Source organism: Tamandua tetradactyla, chromosome 2 (genome assembly GCF_023851605.1).
Source record: "Tamandua tetradactyla isolate mTamTet1 chromosome 2, mTamTet1.pri, whole genome shotgun sequence".
Taxonomy (NCBI): domain Eukaryota; kingdom Metazoa; phylum Chordata; class Mammalia; order Pilosa; family Myrmecophagidae; genus Tamandua; species Tamandua tetradactyla.
In genome coordinates, this window is record NC_135328.1 from 142,640,499 (window position 1) to 142,657,716 (window position 17,218).

The window sequence follows — 17,218 nt, forward strand, 5'->3', positions numbered from 1 at the left end:
CTTCGGGTGCCTGCCCATGCAAAAGAAAAAAAAAAAAGTAGAGTTAGTTTTTAGTTTAGATTAAAAGGAGCAGCGTAAAGGAGCAGGCTACAGAATCCTACCTAGTCTATAAAAGTCACATGGGCCTGCGAAGCACTAAATGGAAACCAGAAAGAATGAGAATAACTGATTGACATAGGGTTTGTAATTATGTGTGGCGTTTTCTCTTTTACTCTTCCTTCATTATTGTTAAAATGTGTATTCAGTGAATGCTAGTGGTGATTATTTGCATTCATTCACATTTTTACTTTTTTTTTTTTCATTTATTTCTTAGTAAATCTTTTTTTACTGCCTATTTCTGTCTCCGCCGTAAGTTGCAGCTCTGGTTATGCCATCAGCAGGTTTGATGTATGTCTCACAAGTACTTTTCATTACATTGGTAGTAGTCCTTTTTCCTAAAAACAAAGTACTTCTCAGATTTTCATGTGCATTCGTCTGTGAAAATGCTGATTCTGACTTAGTAGGTCTGGCGTGCGGCCTGAGCAGTTTCGTTCCTAAAAGCTTCCAGGTGGTGCTGATGATGTTGGCCCGTAGATCACACTTAGAGTGGGCCCAGTGCTACCTCCAGGCTTGCCCCAGTAACCTGTCCAACAGATGTGGGGGGAGGGCAGTGAGGGACCAGCATCACCTGTGGCCTTCTTATAGAAGCTGATGGTCCATGTTCTTAAGCCACTCAAACATCTTAAATTTGTCAGTCCACAGAAAAGGCCATGTAGCACTAAGATGAATGATTCTACAGGTGTTGTAAAGAGTGTCATAAGAGCTTTTGCAATCATGCTGTCCATATCCTCTGATACAATTTGTAGCTTATTAAAAAGGTGAAAACTTCATCTGTATCAAGAAAAGCTTTGTTTTGAGTTGCATTACAGAAAAGAAGTGTTGGCCCTGCGATGGATTCTTGAGGCATGCTGGTGTGATGAAACAGCAGAGAGCCATCTTTTTATGAACCAAGGGGAACGTTTTCACTGTCAATGGGAAAAGTCCATTTAGATTTGCATTTGAACAAGATGCAATAGTGTGTGGTGATCTAGAAGCGGGGGTGGGAGGTTGGAGGGGCAGTTGAAGCTTTCCATTGAACTTGAACTGTACGATTGCCAAACCGTACAATTGTGTTTGCAAGCTAATGGCACATTTCCAACTTGCTTCTTTCTCTGCAGTAACTGAGGCTGGTTTTGGTGCTGATATTGGGATGGAGAAATTCTTCAACATCAAGTGCCGAGCTTCTGGCTTGGTACCCAATGTGGTAGTGCTGGTGGCAACGGTGCGAGCTCTGAAGATGCACGGAGGTGGGCCAAATGTGAGTCCCTCACTTCCTTCCTACCAAAAAAAAAATGGATATTCAAAACAAAACCTTCGTGCTGGGTGGTACACAGTGCTTCAGTGGTAGAATGCTTGCTTTCCATGTGGGAGGCCTGGGTTTGACTCGCAGACCATGCACCCAAAAAAAGAAAAGGAAACCTTCATGCCTGCTGAATCATAACAGCATCCTAAAGTTTCCAGGAATTTCTCCTCTGTGAAACCTCTTCTGCAAACCATAGGCACTTAGAGTTTAGTAAGTTTAGGTAAACACTAACACCCACAATGTTATTTCTAAGCAGTAATTTGGAAAGGAGCATAACGTAACCACTTACCCATTTAAGATTAATATCTGAGACTCAGGACAACATTATATAACCACCTCATAACGGGCGGGTAGAGGCTGTGGTTCTTGAACGAAGAACATTAGGATTTGCATGGTTTCTTTGATGGCAGAAGTTTTACCGTAATTTGTAGAGATCGTTTTCCAGTTCACTGATGCTACGTCTCATCAGATTTCAGCCAAAACTGTGTTTCCTCTGTTTCTGTTTATTATGGTTTGCTTCATAACTCATTGCAGCATCAGATTGTTTCTATGGGAGCTTTGCTGGGAAAATACAAATTCTATTTTAACATTTTTAAAGACGTCTGAAAAGAATTTTTCTTCTTCCCTACAGAAAATGTGAAACTGTTTTTTTTTTATCATTTTTAAGAATTTTGAATGGAGAATAAGAAGTTTGGGGGTGGGCCGCGGTGGCTCAGCGGGCAAGGTGCTTGCCTGCTATGCCGGAGGACCTCGGTTCGATTCCCGGCCCCAGCCCATGTAACAAAAACGGAGAAACAGAATACAATAAAACAAGAAAATGTTTAAAAATGTTTCCCTTTCTTCCTTCCTTCCTTCCTTCTATCCTTCCTTCCTTCTCTCTGTCTTTCCTTTAAAAAAAAAAAAAAAAAAAGAAGTTTATGCTGATTGATCACTTTGAAATAAAATAATTTGCGGTTTCTTTATCATGATACGATTGACAAGTGGCCAACTCTTGATCTCTGAATTGGTATATGGTATGCCCAGACGTCATATCATCAATGATTATTATGTAGCAACACTAAATAGCAAGTTTCCCATCATGAAACACTGTGACATGCATTGTTTGTTCATCTTAGCATCCTCTGTTTTAGGACAGGCAGGCATTTCAATACTACATTACAAATGGGGCACTGAGGTTGGTGAGTATAGGAGCTGGGCAGTGTCGCCAGACCAGCTGAGGTGGTATCTACACCCAGGAGTCAGGTCCAAGTCCCCTCTCTCTTCACCAGGAGAACTGAATATGATAAAGGTTAAATATTTTCTGGATCCCAAATTCACTGGTAACACAGTTAAGCACTACATTTTTTAGTCTAAAGCATCGTCCTCATGTCAAATGCAGTTTTGCTGCAACATGTAAAAGGAGGCAGTAAATCCTAAGAAATTCTCATTTTGTTCAAAACACCTGTTGTTCCTACAATCACTCTTTGCCTTCCTTCAAAGGAATTGATAATTGTCGATGTATTCTTGGCACAGTTCTGTAGGACCTTGAATCTGTTTACCAGCTTCTATTGTTAGAAAACCGTTCCTTCCTATAGAAATGCTTTGAAAGTCTTCTTCCCTGTTCTATCACATTGAGAGATATAAAATCCAATGGCTTGAAAACTGGAATGGGCCTGGGTCGTCAGCTGGTCTGGCTCAGTCTTTATAGAAGTTCACATTTCTAAGATTCAGAGGGATTCGGAGTCTTGCTTAGCGCTCACATCAATTTAGGGTACTAATGAGGCCTAACACCAAGGTCTTCTGACATCCAGTCCAGTGTTTGTCCAGACTCTGGTGTTGAGTCTGTGTCTCGCAAAAACTCTCTGCCTGATTTATAATTCGATTCCGTTTCATCTCAGTCTGTGCGCTCTATTTTACAAAGGCTGCATCTTCCTCTCACCTTCATTGTCTGCACTCCTTTCACCTCCACTTCCAGCCACAGTGCTCTGGGTCAGCGATGGCCATAAGGGGGCTCAGACCTGGGGGGCATACAATGCCAGCGGTGGACCAGAAGCCTGCTGGAGCGAAGTCCCCCACCTCCCGGCCTCCAGCAGCGCCTCCTCCCCCATGTCATTTAAGAATGCCTGTGTGTGTGTCTCCTTGAGATTGGAGACTGAGTCTTGTTAACATGTGTATCCCTAATGCAGGGCATCCTCTGTATCCAGGAAACATTTTCAATAGCCAGATGATTAATGAGCTTCATCTCCTTAATCCTGTATTCCACATTATCCACCTCAGTGTCCTTACTTGAAACAACTCTGTAATAATGTTTTTGATCCATTACAATTTCTGCTTCCTTTTGATATCATTACACAAATATTACACAAATAACCATGATGGCCTTTTAATGTTTATTCAGCTTGTCTCCCCAACCCCCACCCCCATAATTTGTACAGTGGAAAACCCTGTGATCCTCGAACTTGCCCGTTTTAGCCCCAGTCACCTTAAATTCCAGCACTATGCATTGAAATAGTCCCTCTTTCTTCCCAGGCTTTTAGCCTACCCGGTCATAATTGGCTATGACTGGGACCGCCCTTCCGTTCTGTCAGTCTACTTATATGTGATTCTGTCTGTATTATAGTGGTGGCAGTAGGACAAACTCCTTGGCTTGCTCTGTTTCTTCAGGTGTCCCTGGCTTATTCTTGGCCTTTAGTGTATTTTAGAATTAGCTCAAGTCTAAAAAGAATCTTTATAGGATTTTCATTTGAATGGCATTAAACCTGTAGATCAACTTGGGGGAGGTTTGACAGCATCCTATCTAAGGCATCTCTTCACTGGATTAGATCCTTTAAAAATGTGTTTTAAGGGGGCGGGCCACGGTGGCCCAGCAGGTAAGAATGCTTGCCTGCCATGCCCGAGGACCCAGGTTCGATTCCTGGTGCGTGCCCATGTTAAAAAAACAAAAAAAAAAAATGTGTTTTAAGGGGGTACAAGGATATTCAGTGGTAGAATTCTTGCCTGCCATGTGGGAGACCCAGGTTTTATTCCACACCCCTCAAAAAATTCAACGAACGGTGGTGCAGTGACAGAATAGTCACATGGAAAAAGAATGAAATGTGACCCCTACCATACAGCATACAAAAATGTATTTTAATAAAAGTTTACAGTTTGCTCCACAAAGGACTCATCCAGTTTTTTCTTGTTATAGATTTCTTTCTATGTACTTTATTTTTTTAAACAGCTTAATAGATGATGTCTGGATTCTTATATGTTGCTTTGACCTCTTTAAATTCTCTTATTAATGGTAATAATTTATCTATAGATTCTTTGGGGAGTAATATTTGGACAGTCGTATCTGAAAACAGTGACAGTTTTGTTTCTTTCTCTCCCCATCTTTAAATTATTCTGCCAACCTCATAGGGTGGTTGTAAAAAACCAGGCCAGAAAGATAAGTCATGGCAATTACTTTAGGATGATTCGGAATAATGATGCACTCTATCAATCAGGTATTAATCATATAAATTCAATTTTATGTAAGAAGAATGAGCAGAAGTACAAGAGTTAAATTTTCAACATTGACTGGAAACAGAATCACCTGGAGAATTTAAAAATATTATGGCTCCTGATTTTGTTGGAGCCCAGGCATCAGTATTTCTTTAACGTTTCCCACAAGGCTTTAATTCAGGTTCAGTTTAGCAAGTGTTGCCAGCTTATTATGGGTTTAAAAGCACAGAATGTGGAAATATCCTCCAAAAATTAAACTGTGATTTTTTTCTTTCAGATTTGTATCAATTATAGTAAGTATTTTGATGGATTTCTTAATTTTGCTTCTTATTTCAGGTAACTGCTGGTGTCCCTCTTAAGAAAGAATATACAGAGGAGGTATGACTGGATATTCAAACTCTTGTATGAATTCATCACTGTGTTGTGTTAAAACTTAAAGAATGAGCACTTGGCCAGTAGCCTCTTAGAAAAGTGCCTTCCTAATAATCCAAGAGGAAAGGGGGCCGGGGAATAAAAGCAACTCTCTGGACTATCAAGAAATGATGAACACAGACGCTTTCTCCTAACCACCCCCCACCCCCACCCAGGAGGACCCTCTCTGTGCACAGGGTAGAAAAAAATATGAAGTTTATATCCATGTGTCTTTGACTTTGGAAAAAGAAAGAATATTGGAGGATACACTGTTGTTTTTATGACTTGCATGAGTTCTTTGACTCTTCTGTAAATACTGATTTGATGGCAGCAGTTCCTCAGAACGCCTACAGGGGGCACCAGGGATTTGAGCAGGAACGAGCTGGACAACTCGCAGCGCCTTGAGCCTTCTGTCAACCAATCTCCAGAGCCCCTGCTTATGCCCTGGGCTTATGGCTAATGGGCACCAGCCAAAATAGCTATCCTGCTGTCAGACCCAAATATAGCATTAGACCCACTGAATTATTCTGAAAACAAGCCCTCTGGTTCTGCTGCCAGCTTTCTTGGAGGAAAGGTGATTTATGCTCTCTTAAAGACCTTCTAGGACAAGGAAGAGGGCAAAGGTGGAAGCAGAACCTTCCAAAATGGCCCTGCTGGTTCGGTTTGGCTCCGTTGTACAGGAGGCAATATGCTGGGGCCTGGTTTTCTTACAGAACATCCAGCTGGTGGCAGACGGCTGCTGTAACCTGCAGAAGCAAATCGAGATTGCCCAGCTCTTCGGGGTCCCAGTCGTAGTGGCTGTGAACGTCTTCAAGTAAGTCACGCCCCCTACTTTCAGCGCAGGGTTATCTGGGGGCCACCTGAGGGTCATATCTGCGCCCTGAGGAGGGTTGGATTTTCTCCGCCTCATAGGAAAGCATGCACAATAGGTGACTCATTCTGTTTGCTTCATTTTATTTTCATTTTCCCAGAAGTGTTCTCAAAACGTTACGAGGGAAGTGATCTGCAGAGTGAGTTCCCACTGCTTTGTGGTTATTGGTGCTGTTGCTTAATTCCACTCAGTGTTTCTGTCTGAAAAGCTGTGGATGATCAAAGGGATATGTTATGGTATTTTCTCCACTTAACAACTTGAAATACTTGAGTTACCTTTGAGAGGATTTTTCCCCAGGTTTTCCTTTAGGTCTGATTTATTTAAACACGATGTGATTGACCACCACCCCCCCACACTTTTTTTTTCAATTCTAACTCTAATTTATTGTCCAGAAACACTTTTACATGTATACAGAGATATAAATACAAAATTGTTAATTATAGCCTTGAGAAAGAAAGCAAGGGATTGAGGAAATAAATCTTGGCATATTCGTATGACATATTCATCATACGTCATACGAATACTGTATCATCTGGGAAAAAGGGATAGATCCTCTATATGTGGATACAGAAAGATGTCCACCTTCTATTACTAATTATAGAAATTAAATTGCAGAACAGTTTTTTTTTTTAATTTCACACAAAGAGACCTATGAATGTCCTACCTGGACAAATAATCCTATTTTTCACCCCTGCTCGAACTGAGTTCAGAATTGGAAGCCCTGAATGCTTTTAAATGTCAGGACTCTGGTGCTGGAAACTGTTTGAATCATCTATACATTTGTACTTTTAGAACACTTCCTTGATTACCCAGCCACTCACTATTATGCTTTGTTTAGAGAGTAGCTCTCCACCAGATTCTCCCTTTTGCTTGCTGTAGATCGCTAAGAACCCTTGTCCTTATATGCAGGGGTATTCATTTGTATTATAATTTAAAACTATGATGCAAAAAATAAAATTGTTTGCAATTTGTAGGCTTATGCTACTATCCATGTATTAATCTATTATCCCAGTTATGTTTTATAAGTACTAATTTATTTTTAAAAGAAAAGCTTCAAGGCGGGCCACGGTGGCTCAGCAGGCAGAATTCTCGCCTGCCATGCCGGAGACCTGCATTCGATTCCTGGTGCCTGCCCATGCAAAAAAAAAAAAACCCTTCATAGTTTAGTACCTTTCACTGCACTTTCCTCCCTACCCCATGATTGACCACGTTTGATGGCTGAAGGATATTCAGAGCTAGGAAGAGAAGTTCCACAAAACAGTTAGTCTTCCTTTAAAAACATCGCTAAACAGTTGCAGATGCACAACCCCAGACATTTCTGTCACCAGGACCGACACCCGCGCCGAGATCGACCTGGTGTGTGAGCTCGCCAAGCGGGCAGGTGCCTTCGATGCCGTCCCCTGCTTCCACTGGTCAGTGGGCGGAAAGGGCTGCATAGACCTGGCTCGGGCTGTGAGAGAAGCTGCGAATGAAGAAAGCCGCTTTCAGTTCCTGTATGACGTGCAGGTAAGATGGGAGAGCCACCACGGCGACGACCGTCACGACGGCTGAGGTTCTATGAGCCTTGTCCGTGCTCCAGGCTATTGCTGAGAGCTTCACACAGACTCTCACTTATTCCTCAGTGTTCTTAGGTGGGATAGTGGTTACCCCCGCCTGCAAATAAGGAAGTGGCAGGGAAGTGAGTTTAAGCCGTTTGGCAAGTCACATTGCCAGGTCCCAAGCCCCAGCTCCTTGTCCCAAAGCTGTGCTCTTTGCACTACACTCTTCTTCCAGGGTGCAGCCCAAAGTGAGGAGGGCTGCAGAGGTGTGAGACTTGGGAACAATTTCTTTAAGCCTTGTGAGACCGCCTGAAGTTTTTCTTGTCCTCTGCCCTTTTCCCTCGCCCTGGTTTCCTTGAGCTACGCCTGGTGCATCTGTAAGCATGCCTACGCCCTGAGTGTTGGGTGAGACCATCAGAACTTTCCAGGGCCTCACTCCTCTCCTCGCCCGGTTCATCCCGGCACCCACCCAGTCGTTTCTGTTCTGGATTCCTCAGCCATGGTGCTGGCCAGAGGATTGGTCCACAACTGCATGACAATCCTGGTCCTCCTCCCTCACAAATTCAGACAATCTGTCTCTCTTCTGAGATGTCAGGGACAGTGTATTAGTTAGGGTTCTCTTGAGAAACAGAATCAACAGGGAACACGCGCAAATATAAAATTTATAAAAGTGTCTCACATGACCACGGGAACGCAGAGTCCCAAATCCACAGGGCAGGCTGTGAAGTTGACGATGCCAATGGAGGGTCTGGACGAACTCCACAGGAGAGGCTCACCAGACAAAGCAGGAAGAGACTGTCTCTTCTGAATCCTCCTTCAGAGGCTTCCAGTGATTCGATTAAGCATCACTCATTGTAGAGGACACTCCCCTTTGGCTGATTACAAATGGAATCAGCTGTGGATGCAGCTGATGTCATCATGTTTTAATTCTATGAAATGTCCTCATTGCAACAGACAGGCCAACACCTGCCCAACTAGGCAAACAGGCACCACTACTTGGCCAAGTTGACACATGTAGCTGACCATGGCAGACAGTAACCTCACTCTTCCTTCCTGTTCAGAATGGATAAGTCCGAGTTTTCCAGTGTGACCTAAAGCCTTGAGGGGCATGAATGAGAGCATCATTATCATAACGTTTACTCATCACACCTGTGAGTTCACCTTGGTACCTCGCCCCCCCCCTGCTTGTGGGGGGGCGCGAGCCGTGTGTGTGCTCCTTGCGTGACGTCAGACATCCCTGCTGGGTCAGAGCTGTTGTGGGTCCCCATTTTACAGATAAGAAAACTAAGGCACGAGGAAATTAGGCAACGTGCCTGCTGCCCCGCAGCAAGAAAAGGGCAGAGCTGGAAGCATCAAGAGCGGTTTACTCGCTGTCCTGTCCAGTACTCCGTTCAGAGTGGGGCAGGGTCGTGGTGTAAAGGGACAGTGACGAAGTGGCCCACCGGGAGAGGGAGGGCAACTGTGATGTCACAGAATCCACAGCAGGGACTCGGCCAATGTGGACGGGAGGAAGGACATACGGAACGAGCCCAGGAGAGAAGGTTGTGGTGCTGAGGGGCCGTTTTATGAAAGAAGGACGAGGATGTTCCCAGTGACCATGAGGTGGGTCCGGATCAACTGGGCGAGACAGTTTGAGTTCTCATGAAAGGCTGAAGTGAGCACAGAGCAGGCTGCACATTGCAGGGGGTGAAGGCAGCTCCAGCGCCTGGCCGCAGGGCTCCTGCTTTCCTGCACGGGGAGACCCCCTGGGAAGCCTCACCAGCTGGGTTCCGCACTGCCCACGGCTGTTTTACAGAAACTGCCATCAGGAAACTCCCTCCCATGTCCTGCTGTGACTGCCCCAGACCAGACCGCCACCATCTGAATGTGAGGCAGGTTTTTCTTGAATGAACAATTTCACAAAATGGGGCTGTTCTCAAGAAATCCATCCCAGGTGAAAAAAAGGTCAACGCAGAGAAGAAACGTGTCTGGATTTTGCTGTCTCTGACATGTGCTAACCCTAAGATGAACCCTCTTCCTTTCCACAGACATTTTAGCATTTCCACCCTGTCCCACCCCCGTCCCGAGTCCCTAATCTTCATGAAAATAATACTGTTGAAATGTCTGTCCTCCTATGCAAAAAAAAGGGGAGGGAATTCCGTATGGGAAATGTGGCCTAGAAGCCGGGACTCTTTCTTCCTTTCCCAGCCTACTTGTCTGCCTTTTCTTATAATGTAGTAATTAAATTTGCACTGTGTAATTGTTCGTTGGAAAATCATGCATTTCATGAGAAGACCTATAATTGCTTCTGGCTCTTCTTTTACTGTCTCCTGTAGCTGTGATCCTCACACTGGCAAGAAGATTTTAGATAATAGAAGACCACATGCAATCTTGTCTTGTAACCATTGTTTGCTAAAGCTGTCGGAATGCAATATATCAGAAATGGATTGGCTTTTATAAAGGGGATTTATTGTTATGAGAAATTGGAGTTGCTACAGTCAGTAACAGAGCTCCAATCTTTTTTTTCCCCTGATGTCTTACAAATTCAGTGCTGGTGAAACTTTATAGACTAAGTAATGTTTTGTTTTTATTTTTCCTTTATTAAGTTGGAATTCACATGACATAAAATCTGCCATTTTAAAGTATACAATTAAGTGTTATTTCTTCCATTCATAATGTTGTGTAACCGCCACTTTTGTCTAGTTCCAGAATGTTTTCATCACCCCAAAGGAAACTTCATCCCATTAAGCAGTTACTCCCCCTACACCTCTCTTCTAGGCCCTGGAAACCTGTGATCTACTTGTTGATTCTATGGCTTTGCCTATTCTAAATGGCACGTGAATGGAACCATACAATATCTGTCCTTTTGTGACTGGCTTATTTCACTCAGCATAATATATTAAGATTCATCCACACTGTAGCACTATAGCAGAACTTCATTCCTTTTCATGGCTGAATAGTATTCCATTGTAAAGACAGATTGCATTTGATTTATCCATTCATCTGTTGATTGACACTTGGGCTGTTTCCACCTTTGGCTATTGTGACTAATGCCACTGTGGACATTGGTATACAAGGATCTGTTTGAGTCTCTGTTTTCATTTCTTTGGGCTGTATACCTAGTTGTAGGTTTACTGGGTCATGTAGTAATTCCTTCTTTTTTTCCCATGACTGGCCCTATTGGTGGGTTTGGGGTTGCTCTACTGGAATGAAACCTAATATAAAATGCTTTCAGACAGATCGTCTTCCTCCCTTTGCTTCACAGAGCGCCCTGGGCTCTGTGCACCCCCTGCCACCTCCCCCTACTTCATTTCCCCTGGGAATTTACTCATTACAGACAGCGTGGCTGGTATCTGAGCTCCCACCCCAAACCTACCCCAGTCTCTTATTATAGGAGAGAGACACCTACGATGATTTGGGGCTGTGTGAAGTAATGATGGAGGATGGGATGTCATTGCTGATGTATGTAGAGTAGAAATCATCTAGACCCCTGGTTTCAGTTTGCCCAGGCTGCCGGAATGCAATATATCAGAAATGGGTTGGCTTTTATAAAGGGGATTTATTAAGTTATAAGTTACGGTTCAAAGGCCATGAAAATGTCCAAATTGAGGCACCCAGAGGAGGATATCTTCTCAGAGGAAAGGCAGCTGGCATCCCAGTTCCTCTGTCACATAGGAAGGTACACAATGACATCTGCTGTCCTCCTCTCCCAGCTTCTGATTTCAAACAGCTTTGGTGTCTCCTGAGTTGTTTTCCCTCTGCATCTCCACACGTCTGTGTCTGAGCTTTCTCCTAAATGTTTCCCTCTAGAAGGACTCTAATAAGTTGATTAAGACCCAACTTAATGGGCAGAGTCATACCTAATCAGAAGACCCCACAATAGGTCTCCCCCCGCAAGGTTGGATTAAAAGAGCATGGTTTTGGGGGGGACATAAGTTTCAAACCAGCACAGTCCCCAATGGGGCAGCCAGAGAGAGGCAGTCATTCCTGATCGGTGGCCATGGCAGTGAAGCTGCACCACCCACCCTGGACTGGGCTTGGCGACAAAGGGCCGGGCTTAAGGAAAGAACTGGCTGCAGTTCTGTCTGATAGAAAATTGAGTTAAACAGCCACAGTCATCGGGGGATGATTTCACATTTTCGTTTACCAAAGTCTAGTTCAAGCATAGGTTGCCTAGAAGTATGGTCTCTGGGGCAACTGTTACTGAACTCCTGAATAATTATTCTAAAATAAGGAATAGGATGCAATGGCCTAATCACTCAAAAGAAATTTATCATGTGAAAATGAATATCTTTAAACTGAAAATGCAGTGTTAACGTTTCCTCTTGACCTTTGGGATCACTGACTCCTTTAAGAAGCTGTTAAAGCATCCCCCAAGTCATCCTTGTAGGGAGTTTTCCTTTTCTACTCTTACTTGTGAAGTAGAGTACTTCACAAGTACTCTTTATGTCATCACAGTTGACTATAATCTCTCCATATCTGTAAGCATTTTATTACAGAGCGGGAACAAAAACTATTTTGTGTTTCCATGTTGTCAGCTAACTGATCCCTCTCACGTACATTATTTCAAGCATTCCTCACCGATTCCCAGGAAGCATGTAGGCTCAGCTCTATGGCACAGACTCAGGGATAGAGGCTCAGAAAAGGGCAGGGATCTGCCAAAGCCCGACCAAGAGCAGATACTTGATGGAGAGGTGACATGTGATGGTTAGAAGAGTAGAGCCTAGGAGTCAAGCACCATGGACATCACATCTGACCATGCCCTCAATATGGACACAAATATATGGTCAAGTTGACTAATGTCTCTGAGCATCAATGTCATCATTTATTAAAGAGTAGTCTGATATCCCTGCCAGCTTCATTCACCAAGGTTTTAGGAAGAACAAATGCAATTCTTGAAGTAAAAATCTGGAATGTAGAAATTTGGCAATCAGGGTTAGCTCTTCTTCCTGCCATTCAGTTGGCTTCCAGAAGAGAGAAGCTTCCCAGATTTGCCTGCAAAAATTCTGTTGTGACTCAAAACAATTCTGTCAAACTCCAGTGCTAGTTTCCTTCTCAAGGGACTTAAAACCAGGAATTAGAAGCCAGGCCTCCAAGTGGCGCAAGAAATAAAGGCATCAACAAATTAAAGCAAGACATTTGGCATTTTTCCTTCTCCATTTGAATCGGGAGCTGTGAAATGACATCATTAAAAGTCTGCTGTTTTTGCAAAAATGGATGTGGCTCAAAACTTGCCTTGCAAGTCGGTGTCTGCCTATTGCTTGTAAAATCAGGAGTAAAGATTGAAAACCATCTCCTTATCCTTCCTCTAACCTTGCAAACATTTTGAGGTGTAACCCCAACTGCAAGGCAAGATGGTGTTTATTTTTATTAAAAGGTCTTTCCTGTTCCTTGCGTGAAGCGGTTCTCTTGATCGCAGTGGGGGTGGATCAAGGGAGATCAAAACACACTAGGAGGACTGGGCCAGGACCACAGCTGCAACGCTGGTTTTTTGAGCTCTTGCATTTCACTGTCCATCTTTTTGAGTCTTTGCTCCCGTGCTGGTTTTTTTGGGGGTGGGGGGGGGGGAGGTTTGTTTTCCTTTAACCTGGTTGGTTATTGAGGAATTATTTTATGGGTTTTAAAGATTCCACATTAAACACAGGCCAGTTTTTGGTGGGGTATTGTAGGGAGTTATCCTTTAATTTGAATTAGGGTATTTATAACCAGAACCTTGAAATTTAAATAAATGAATAAATATGTAGCTGTATGTATGTATTTACATGTATAGTAGAGTTTTAATTCATGAAATTTTAAAACTTAACATGGTATTTATGCACATCTCTGTATGTCTTTTTAATTTCACAGTAATTTAATACTCTATAATTTGGGCAGTGAATAAAGAAGTATTTGCAAGTCCCTTGGGGGACTGGGGAGAAGGGAGGAAATATTCAACTTCCCCATTTGGAGAATTCCTGACATTCTCACAAGCAGTGGGGACAACCAAATCAGTAGGCTGAGCTCTTGATGTTGGGGTTTGCCCCTATGGAACTTATTTCTGCAAAAGAGAAGCTAAGCCTAATTATAATTGTGCCTAAAAGTTACACAAGAAAATCTCTTTTGTTGCTTAGATGTGGTCTCTTTCTGTAAGCCAGCTCAGCAGATGAACTCACTGCCCTCCCCCTATGTGGGAAATGACTCCCAGGAGTGTAAATCTCCCTGGAAACACAGGGCAGGACTCCTGGGATGATCTGGGACACAGCATCATGGGATTGAGAAAGCTTTCTTGACCAAAAGGAGGAAGAGAGAAATGAGACAAAATAAAGTTTCAGTGGCTGAGAGATTTCAAACAGAGTCGAGAGATTATCCTGGAGGTTATTCTTATGCATTGTATAGCTATTCATTTTTAATTTATGGTATAGTGGAGTGGCTGGAGGGAAGTACCTGAAACTGTTGAACTAAGTTCTGGTAGCCTTGATTCTTAAAGATAATTATATAAAGATATAGTTTTACAATATGACTGTGTGATTGTGAAAACCTTGTGTTTGATGCCCCTTTTTATCCAGGGTATGGAAAGATTAGTAAAAAAATATGGATAAAAAATAAATAAATAATAGGGGTAAAATAAACTGGGTAGATGGAAATACTAGTTGTCAATGAGAGGGAGGGGTAAAGGGTATAGGATATATGAGTTATTTCTTTTTTCTTTTTATTTTTCTCGAATGATGAAAACATTCTAAAAATGATCGTGGTGATGAACACACAACTATGTGATGATATTGTGAGGGCATTGAGGGCACACCATGTATGGACTATATGTGTGTGAAGATTTCTCAATTAAAAAAAAACATGCAGACATGCAAAAAAAGTAAAATAATAATAATACTCTAAGGAGGCAGGACATCCCTTCTTTTTGTTCTCCTTGTCCCCAGACTGTTGTCTCCCACTTGGAGCCCGTGTCCTCCTCCTGGCCCTTTCCTCCCTGTCTTCAGATTCACCCTGGGCCCTCCCAGGTCTACCGACTCTCTCTTCAGTGCTGCCTTTTCCCTTTTCTGCACATTGGAATGTTTGGAGATGTTTTGGTTTGCTAAAGCTGCCAGGATACAATATACCAGCAATGGGTTGGCTTCTAAATGGGGATTTATTTGTTTACAAATTTACAATGCTGAAGCCATGAAGTATGTCCCAATTAAGGCATTAAGAGGAGATACCTTCTCTTAAGAAAGGCCACCTGCATCTGAGACACCTCTGCCACATAAGAAGGCACATGGCCGGCGTCTGCAGGTCCTTCTCTCCCGTGTCTCATTGCTTTCAGCTTCTGGTTCCAGTAGCCTCCTCTCTGAGCCTCCGTGGGTCCTTGCTTGCTTCTCCAGAGACACCTCTCTAACCTCTCTCGGCTTTTCTTTCCTGGTGTCCTCTCATAAAGGGCTCCAGTAAAGGATTAAGACCCACCTTGAATGGGATGGGTAACATCTCAATAGAAACAACCTAATCAAAAGGTCCCACCCACAGTAGGTCTACACCACAGGAATGGATTAAAGAACATGGCCTTTCTGGGCTTCAAACCAGCACAGGAGGGTTCTGTACAAAACCACCCTTATATTTTCCAAAGTCCATCAAGTATCTCACTCCTAAACCTGTTTCTACTACCTGAATTTTCTAGCATTCTGCTTTCTTATTTATGATTGAGCTACCTATAAAAGGCTTTGGTCTTCCAACCAGGACTTTTCCAACAAGTCCTCAGAGGTCTCCTTTTCCCACGTCTTTCTTCTGTGATTCAACCCAGACCCCTATATCATCTACTACTGTACATGCCTCACCTCAGATCTCAACTCAAGTTGGCTTCATCTCCAACACTGGCACCTGAGTTCCTTGCCATGTCTCCTGGCCTGCAGCTTCTTCAATCATCTGTCACCTAGGTTTTGTTCTCTTTAAACCTATCATTAGAACCAGCCCACGTTTCTCAAAACATCCTGCTCACCCCTACGTAATTCTAGCAAGTTATGCCTCATCTCTGTTTCCTTGATTATAGAAATGACACCTGATAAAAGAAATAGTGGTCTATCTGTGGTTCATTAGTGCATGTTGTAAGGGTTCTTATAATTTCATTTAAATGCTCTTTTAGCATGATTTTCACTGTACCATGGGTTTCTAGCAATACTTTATTTCATCTGAAATTGTGGGCCAGTCAAGAAAATCAGAGAGAACTCAATTGATGAACTGCCCAAAGTTCAACCACAGTTGGTTACTTTCCACTACCCGTTCCATCTGCTGTCTGACTTTTCATACAAGATGAAACCATTATAGGAAGGACAGTATTCATTTTCTCAACCTAAAACATAATTTAAAGATTATCTGATTATTTGAGCATTAAAGGTACTAGATAAAACTAACCACTTCAAAACCCTTAGGGTTTGGGGAAGAAGCTTACATTTTGAAATAAGATGCATCTAAACACTCAAACAGCATAGACTTCCAGTCACCCCACATTCTGGGTGGTTTGGGGATTTGTTTGAGTCGGAGTAAATTATCAGAACATGATCATTTCTTTTCCTTTCATGTAAGTAGTCTACTCTGTTCTTTTTTTTTTTAAGTATTTTTATATTATCATTCATGAGTTTCATTTTTTTAAATTTTTTATTAATTAAAAAAAATTACAAGAAACACACACATTCCCAACACATACACTCAGCAATTCACAATATCATCACATAGTTGCATATTCATCATCATGATCATTTCCCAGAACATTAGCATCAATTCAGAAAAAGAAATAAAAAGACATCAGAAAAATAAAACAAACAAAAAAAAATTTTACATGCCATGGCCCTTACTGATCCCTTTCATTGATCACTAGCATTTCAAACTAAATCTATTTTAACATTGCTTCCCCCTATTATTTATTTTTATTCCATATGTTCCTCTCATCTGTTGACAAGGTAGATAAAAGGAGCATCAGTCACAAGGTTTTCACAACCACACAGTCATATTGTAAAAGCTATATCATTATACAATCATCTTCAAGAAACATGGCTACTGGAACACAGCTCTACATTTTCAGGCAGTTCCCTCCAGCCTCTCCCTTACATCTTGGATAACAAGGTGATATCTACTTAATGCATAAGAATAACCTCCAGGATAACCTCTTGACTCTGTTTGGAATCTCTCAGCCATTGACACTTTGTCTCTTTTCACCCTTCCCCCTTTTGGTCGAGAAGGTTTTCTCAATCCCTTGATGCTGGGTCTCAGCTCATTCTAGAGTTTTTCTCAGTCCCTTGATGCTGAATCTCAGCTTATTCTGGGATTTCTGTCCCAGGCTGCCAGGAAGATCCACACCCCTGGTAGTCATGTCTCACGGAGACGGGGAGGGTGGTGAGTCTGCTTGCTGTGTTGGCTGGAGAGAGAGGCCACATCTGAGCAACAAAAGAGGTTCTCTTGGGGGTGATTCTTAGGCCTAATTTTAAGTAGGCTTGACCTATCCCCTGTGGGGTTAAGTTTCATATGAACAAACCCCAAGACTGGGGACTCAGCCTATAGCTTTGGTTGTCCACACTGCTCGTGAGAATATCAAGACTTCAACTTGGGGAAGTTGAGTTT

At 42.7% G+C, this 17,218-nt stretch overlaps 1 protein-coding gene across 3 annotated transcripts in view; it reads left to right on the plus strand.

Annotated features, from left to right (window-relative positions):
- Positions 1-17,218, plus strand: part of MTHFD1L (methylenetetrahydrofolate dehydrogenase (NADP+ dependent) 1 like) — a 226,996-nt gene that overhangs the window by 147,750 nt on the left and 62,028 nt on the right. For all 3 annotated transcript variants that reach the window (XM_077149268.1, XM_077149267.1, XM_077149269.1), the window contains exons 21-24: positions 1,197-1,336; positions 5,180-5,221; positions 5,968-6,068; positions 7,454-7,631. In XM_077149268.1, coding sequence (XP_077005383.1) covers positions 1,197-1,336; positions 5,180-5,221; positions 5,968-6,068; positions 7,454-7,631 — 461 coding nt within the window. The remainder of the gene's footprint in view (positions 1-1,196; positions 1,337-5,179; positions 5,222-5,967; positions 6,069-7,453; positions 7,632-17,218) is intronic.